We start from the raw sequence: 7,167 nt of genomic DNA on the forward strand, positions 1-7,167 counted from the left end.
GCTCTACTTCGAGCTCTTCCACAGCCTCATCTGGCGGGACCCGCCGCGCCGCCTCGAGTGGGCCGAGGCCGAGGCGGCCTGCGCCAACGCCGACGAGCTGGAGCGAGAACGGAGCAAGGCAGGAGCCGCATCCCGAGCCGGGCGGGCGTGGGGGGAGCCCAGCCCATCCTAACTCTTCTTTTTCCTCCCCTCTTGGCTAGCTGTCGGTAGACACTCTGCAGTTCCTGCTGTTCCTGTACGTCCAACAGGTGAACAAGGTTTCTCTGCGAAGGTCTCTGATCGGGGAGGAGTGGCCCAGCCCCAGGACCAAGTCTCCCAGCCTGACTGGAAAATCCGCCAGCGAGAATAAGGTATTTGTGGCTGTAGGTTTCTTCTTGTGTGGCCATATGGGAAACGGCAAAGACCTGCCTCGAGGTGGATCACAAAGTGGCTGGTTTGTTCCCGCGAGGGTGTAACCTGCCTCTGGTAAAATCTAAGCTACAGGCAAATTGGAGATATTTTGTTCAATAGTAAATGAAATGAAGTTGGTGTATGCTCTGCAGTTTTACCAGCAAAAGTTGTCCATGGAAATTTCCTAGAGTCTGAGACCAACTATGCATGTTCTTTCAGTGTCTTGGCAATTCTTTTAAGAAGCAACTGCCTCTTTGATTTTCATATTAGTCAAATGGGAAGCTTATCTTTGAGGTGGCTTTCTCGTGATCCTCTGTAGAGTATTAGGACTCCAGGGTGGTTCTTATCATTAAGCTATATTTCAGAAAGGGCAGTTGGTCAGCTGTAGATCAACCGTGTGGAACTGGTAATGTTTCCTTTTAAAATACTATCAAGTATTTTGAAAGGAGAAAAGTGAGTTGGATGTATCAGGTGCAGCTTGTGGGCAGTGCTTTTTTTGGGAGTGAATTACAGATTGGCAACATCATTATAAAGGCTAGCTGCAAACCTCAGTGGATTTCTGTCATGACTGTGATGTTGTGAGCTCTACCAGCTAGTGAAATGTAGCTTGGGACAAAGCTGAACTAATTAAAACCAGGCACTGGGTAACTTTATACTGAAAGATTTGAACAAATGAAAAAAGAAATGAGAGGGACTGATACAGGGCTGTGAGTTGGGTGGCTGTGGAGCACCCAGTGTTGTTTAAAAGCTGGTGTTTTAACTGTAGCCATTACGTAAAACTCTGCACAGGAGGGAGGTGCGTCTTGGCTGCCACTGTACCCCTCCCAGGGGTTTTGGTCCCGATGGGATTGGGTCTGTCTCCACTGGTGTTACTTTTCTCTATGCAATTGGGTGAGATTCCCCCAGCTTCAGAGATGCCTGACGTGAACCGTGCCCCCTGTTGAAATGGTGTAGCGAGGCTTGTCTGGTGTGAGAGGGTCTCTGGGACAGTGCAGGGATCTCCAGCTGCTGGATGTGATGTGTGCAGCTGCTTGTTAAGCCCTTTTGGCTACAGCCCTCACAGATGATGACAACATGTAATCACAGCTGTGTGTTGCTTGTTCTGCTGTTTGCAGGCCAGCAAAACTTGTCTTTATTAAGGTCTGCCATAATTCCAGTCTTGCACTTTTTTTTTTTTTTGTCTGGAGCCCTTTAGAATTTGAACTAATGACTCTTTCAGAGGTTGTTTGGTTTATTGGCTCGCTTGCTGTGAAGAAATGACCCTCTGCTTTTTTCCCTTCAGCGCCTTGGAAGGCGGCACTGAATCATATCTGAAGGTCTGGAACAGAGGCAGTGGTTTTCCAATAGAGCAGTTGCAAGACCTTGACTGTCAGTTATTGATTTGTTTCCTGCCTTCAATTGCCAGTAGCAGCTGCCTGAATTTTTGTGGGAAGGACTGTAGGAGAGTCTGTTTCTGCTTTCTAGAATGAAGCATTTGGTACTTGGAGTTAGAATAAAATCCTTTTTTCTTTTTGAGGGGAGGTTTCAAGACAAATGTTTTGAAAGAGCAGAACAGCAGAATTAGTGAGCAGGAGATATCACTATGTTTGACTTTCCCTCTTTTAGAATGAGTGTAGGCAAAGATGCATTGTACAGTGTCAGTAGAGCTTGTGAGCTCTGTGAGAACTCACCTCCTTCTTGTGTGTTTTTCTGCCTGCCAAGAACTGGAACGATCAGGACCACCGTGCCTTTGTGCAGAGCCACCTCTCGGATATGCTGGAACTGCTGTTGGAGCCGGAGCAGCTCACTGCCTCCTCTCATCCCACACATAGAAGCTTGGTGTCCTATGAAGCTGTCTGTGCCCTCAGCTTTCTTATTGAAGGGACTGTGAACAAATCCAGGACAGTCCGTCCTCTGCATGATCTTGCCCTCTGGCAGCCCTGTCACGGGCAGAACGGCTACTCAAAGGTCTCCAGAGCCTTCTCTTTCCCCAAGCTAGAGAGCTGGCTGCGGTCTTGCCTGACAACAAACCCTTTTGGAATGACTGCCTGCCTCAAGTCTGGGAAGAAACTTGCGTGGGCACAGCAAGGTAGTTATAGGCCTTGCCTTTATTTTTAGAAATAACTTCTCAGTCTCAGCTCCCCTTGGTGACCAGGGATCTGGCAGTGGCATGGAGGCTTGCCTCCTTTTCCTCTTACTGTCAGTGGACATGGGGAAAGTGACAGCTTGGAGGTGAGTCTGGGTGACTAGAGGGTGCTGTGTGGCAGCTCTGTGTATTTTCCTGGTCCTTGAATTGCTTTTGTGAGCAAACATTAATGACTATATTGTCACAGGCCCCTCTGAGTGAGGTCAGGACTACTACCCTTGTTATTCAAGTACAGCTGGGCACAGAGAATAGATGATGTGATGTGTTTGTAGCAAAACTGAGAACTGCTCTAGGTTTCCTTGTCTTGAATAACAGCCTCTTGCCTGCTGGGACATGGCAGTGGAGCCAAGGTACCTTCCACCTTAGGAGAAAAAAATTTAGATTAGTGTTGTGTTTCTCCGCACAGTTGTAAGAGCAGCAGCGCGTTAGGTAGTACAGTGAGGTTACACAAAGATTGTACTGTAGAGGGAGCATTTCACTGTCTTAAAATGTTCGGGAACAGACTTTTGCTGTGGAGATGTGAAGTGGAGATGCCTCAGTCCGGGTTGTCTTCAACACTTTTGAAGTGGTTTTGATCTTTCAGTGTGCCCTGACTTCTGGAGCTTCTGACTGCTACGTACTGCTGACCTGCCCAGTAGGCACTGGTGGATGGTATGACTGGTGCATGAAGTGATGCAGTCTGATGGTACCATCCTTGAAGTTTTGGGCTGATAATTTTCTTGAGAGATTGCTGAGGGATGTGGACAGTGAACCATCATGTCTATGTAGGAATCACCTATAGCCTTTTTGTGCTTTTTTTTAATTTTAAGTGCATTGGTGAACTTTATTTTGCAGTTGAAGGAACAACCAGGAGAGCAAAGATTGCCTGCAATAGTCGTGTGGCGCCTGAGGTGTTCCCCATGGTGATAATGAGCCAGGTGTACAAGCAGACGCTGGCCAAGAGCTCGGACACCCTGGTGGGGGCTCACGTAAGAATTCATCGCTGCAATGAGTCCTTCATTTATCTCCTCTCTCCTCTCCGGTGAGTTTTTGTTCTCCTGGGAGACAGCTAGATGACTTTTCAGCAGGTTTGTCCAAGCGCTAAATTCATGTTAGATGGACTAAGCAGGAAAAAAGTCCTGGTTTTGCTTTTTCCTGGTCACTCTGTCCTCACTGTCTTGTTCTTTTGCAGATCTGTGACCATTGAGAAGTGTCGGAATAGCACTTTTGTCCTTGGTCCAGTGCAGGCCTCTGTTCATGTCCACAGCTGTGACAACATCAAGGTCATTGTGGTTTGCCATTGTTTGTCCCTTTCTTCCACTGCTGGTTGCACTTTTTACATTCTCACACCTACCCAGCCTCTCATCCTCTCTGGGAACGAAGCAGTCAGCTTTGCCCCTTTCCACACCCATTATCCAATGCTGGAAGACCACATGGCTCAGGTGGGCTTGGCCACTCTGCCAAACTACTGGGACAGCCCCATGCTGGTGTGCAAGGAGAGCAGTGACACAAGTGTCTTCCGCCTCCTGCCACCCTCGGACTTCTACACCTTCGTGATTCCTTTCGAGATGGAAGGAGACACCACGGAGACGCCGGGTGGGCTTCCCCACGCATATCAGAAGGCACTGAGTCAGCGAGAGCGGAAGGTACAGATCTGGCAGAAAACTGTGAAGGAGGCAGGCCTGACCAAGTGAGTGCTGCATCCGACCAGGAGCCTGTGAGCTGTGTTGCAGCTCAGCTCAGACACACCAACAGAAGATACATTTGATGTGGTTCAACACAAATATTTTAATAATGGGTTGTTTTGCATGAGCTGTGTGTTGTGTGCCATTTCCAGAGCATTAGTAATTATCAATCTTGGGATCCTGGTCTTTGGTATTATTGTAATGAGAAGAATAATGCTCTCAATCCTAACTCTGCGTTTTCCTAGCTTGTGAGACTCAAGGAAGAGCATGCTTAGATACTGTTGACAGCTGAAGTGAGGGCTCCACCCTGGCAGTAAGAGTTTATGACTTAACTCATGCGGGCAGCTGTCTCTGCTGTCTCTGTTCTGCTTCCCGTGTCACGTGTTGCTGTGGGTGCTCAGCTAATTATTGGCTTGCAGCTGATTGGTGGTCACTCTTAGCCCAACATCTACATTGAGATTGAAGCTTTAAATTACTGTCCCATCTGTTACTGAGGTGCGCTGAGAATGTGCAAGTGGACTGTTACAGTGGATCACCTTGTGGACAGTAGCTTTTAAAGTCCTCTTTATCAGATCACATTGAATCCTCCGCCCAGCTTTTACTGTACTAGCTAGGCCTGTCCTAGCCCACCTCATGTACTGATGCATGTCTGTTTGCTTTCTCAGCACCTGTTGTGGAGTTCTGAAAAAGTTCAGCTTGCTTCTTTTGTTAGTGTGCTTTCCTCTGTCAGTCTGCAGTCAGCCAGATTGGGCAAGGGTACAAATCTCTGCTTACTTCAGTTTAGCTGCTTTTATCGTTTTGTGAACTGTTTTGATGCAGTGACCTGAAGGACTCAGCTTCCTGTGCAAATATAGAATGGGGATAGAAACCCAGATACTCAGTTGTAAAGACCTGAAGAGATGAAAACAAGTTTTATTACCTAAGATGTACTTAAGCTGTATAGATTCTGTTCTGTGCTTAGTCAAGGACTTGTAACAGGCATGTAACTGGATGCTGATAAGCAGGGATCTTGGAGGGGTTTATCCTGTGGGAAACACAGAATATTAAAATCTGCTCTCTGGTCAAACTGTCCACACTTACCATCATACCCAGCTGAGGATTTCTAGTCCATCTGATCGTTCATTGTTTCAGAGGAGCACCCTCCACTTCCCTTTCCTTTCTGAACTAGGTGCGGAGCGTGCAGTTTGAAAGAGCTCTACACTGGGAGAGAGAAAGGATTCCGGGGCAGGATTTTCCTACAGGTGAAGGGTGGTTGAGCAGTAGTGACCCAGTAGTAGTGACAGAGCTGTAAAAACATTCAAAATTCTTGGCCCTGAGTCTTCAAGGGCAGCAGAGAGTTGTGAAGTTAAATTGTTATAAGTAAAGTTACAACTTTGGCCCTTGTGTTAGTCATCCGTTTTGTCTATCAGCCTCATCTAAGGTTCTTCCCCCTCCAGCTATTGTCCTCCCAGAGCTGCTGCTTCTCACGCCAGGGTTTTGTGAAGGGGTTTGGCCTTTCAAAACCTTACTGTTAAAGAAGTGTGAGGTAATAAGGATGATGTGCTTAGATTTAACATCCTCCACAGCAGTCACAGGAGGCAAGAGCTCACTACTGGAGTGGCTTATTTCATAAAAGGGGGAAAACTGCCAGGTTTAGAAGCTTGCTGGAAAGAAACTGGGCAGCTGACTGTAAAATGTCTCTTGTCTCTTGCAGGCAGGGAAACAACTAGGGAGACAACTAGGAAGCTTAGAGCAAACAGGATATCAGACTTGTAGAAAGAAAAAAGCTGCCATGCTTGAATGGGGAGGTGAAAGAGAATGTTAAAAATAAGAAGACATCTTTCAAGTAGTTGAAATTGTCTGAATGAGGAAAGTGGGGCAAAAAAAGAATGTAAATCCTGCCAGGCTGAAAGTAAACCCCCCATAAGACAGGACCAATAAGACAGCTTGAGGAACAACTTGCAAAAGCATAAAATCCTGTTTATTCATTTTCTGAGTATATCAGACAGAAAGTCTTTCAGGGTCAGTAGCAGATCAAGGTATATAAAAAGCACTTGTAGAAGATAAATCCATAAGGGGAAAAAAAAAAAAGTGACTGCCTTTGTGTTCATCTTCACTGGGAGGAATTTAGGTTAGTTTCTGTCCTAGAACCCTGCTTTCTGGGGAATATCTCAAATGGAAGCAATAGTACAAAAAAGAGCCTTTGACTGGAAAAAAGGGTCTGGGTACACTGAGCCTCTCTGAAGCTGAGTGGCACAAAAATGAAAAGGACTAGTTTGCTGCTTTTTCCAGTACGGGATGGGATCAGCACATCAGATTAGGAATGGGTTCAAAGCAAAACCACATAAAAGCTCCACAGGAAATCAAAAAATGTTCATGTTTTATGTGGGTTCAGAAAGGAATTATGTAAGCTCATAGGAAAAAACCAGTCCAGCAGGAGCTACTCAACACCCATGCCATCTTTGGCTTAAGAAATTCTGGAGCTGAGCTGACCCCAGATGGCTGGGATGCTCTTCTGGAGAAACACTGCCATGAGCCTGTGCTGCTCTTGGACATCTGACTGGTGCCAGACAGAGCATCTGAGCTAAGAGGTACACCCTGTTATTGCTGGTCTTAGCAAAAACACCCCAAAAGTTATTTAGCAGTAATGGGAATTATTTGAGGAGTGTTGGTACAATTTTTCCTCATCTCCATTCTCACATGCTGTCAGAACAGAATTTTGTGTCTTTAGTGCTTGAACCCTGGTTGCTAATCTCTTTTTTTTCCATTTTCAGACAGTTTTTAATCTATGCTCTAAGTGTAAAGCAGGAGCATCCCTGTGGAGCAGGGCTGCTGTGCTAGTTTGATGGGGAAGTTTGCGTACCTTCTCTAACTTGACCAAGTTCTGCCTTTGGGGTTCATTGTAGTCATGTTTACTTGGTAAAAACTTTCTCCTTCTGGTACAGACAGTTGGAACCAAGCCCAGCTCTTAGCTGATTATATATATATATATATATATATATATATATA

General features: G+C 46.1%; 1 protein-coding gene across 1 annotated transcript in view; it reads left to right on the top strand.

Annotated features, from left to right (window-relative positions):
* Window position 1: 1 nt before the first annotated feature.
* The window catches only part of TBCCD1 (TBCC domain containing 1), a gene marked incomplete at its 5' end in the record, with an annotated part of 8,646 nt that continues 1,480 nt past the window's right edge, over window positions 2-7,167 (top strand). Inside the window, 5 exons of the mRNA XM_026855386.1 lie at window positions 2-118; window positions 201-350; window positions 2,092-2,458; window positions 3,350-3,536; window positions 3,687-4,184. Of these exons, the coding sequence (XP_026711187.1) occupies window positions 2-118; window positions 201-350; window positions 2,092-2,458; window positions 3,350-3,536; window positions 3,687-4,184 (1,319 nt within the window). The remainder of the gene's footprint in view (window positions 119-200; window positions 351-2,091; window positions 2,459-3,349; window positions 3,537-3,686; window positions 4,185-7,167) is intronic.

The sequence above is a fragment of the Athene cunicularia genome, assembly GCF_003259725.1.
Source record: "Athene cunicularia isolate RWA chromosome 9 unlocalized genomic scaffold, athCun1 chr9_part2, whole genome shotgun sequence".
NCBI lineage: Eukaryota > Metazoa > Chordata > Aves > Strigiformes > Strigidae > Athene > Athene cunicularia.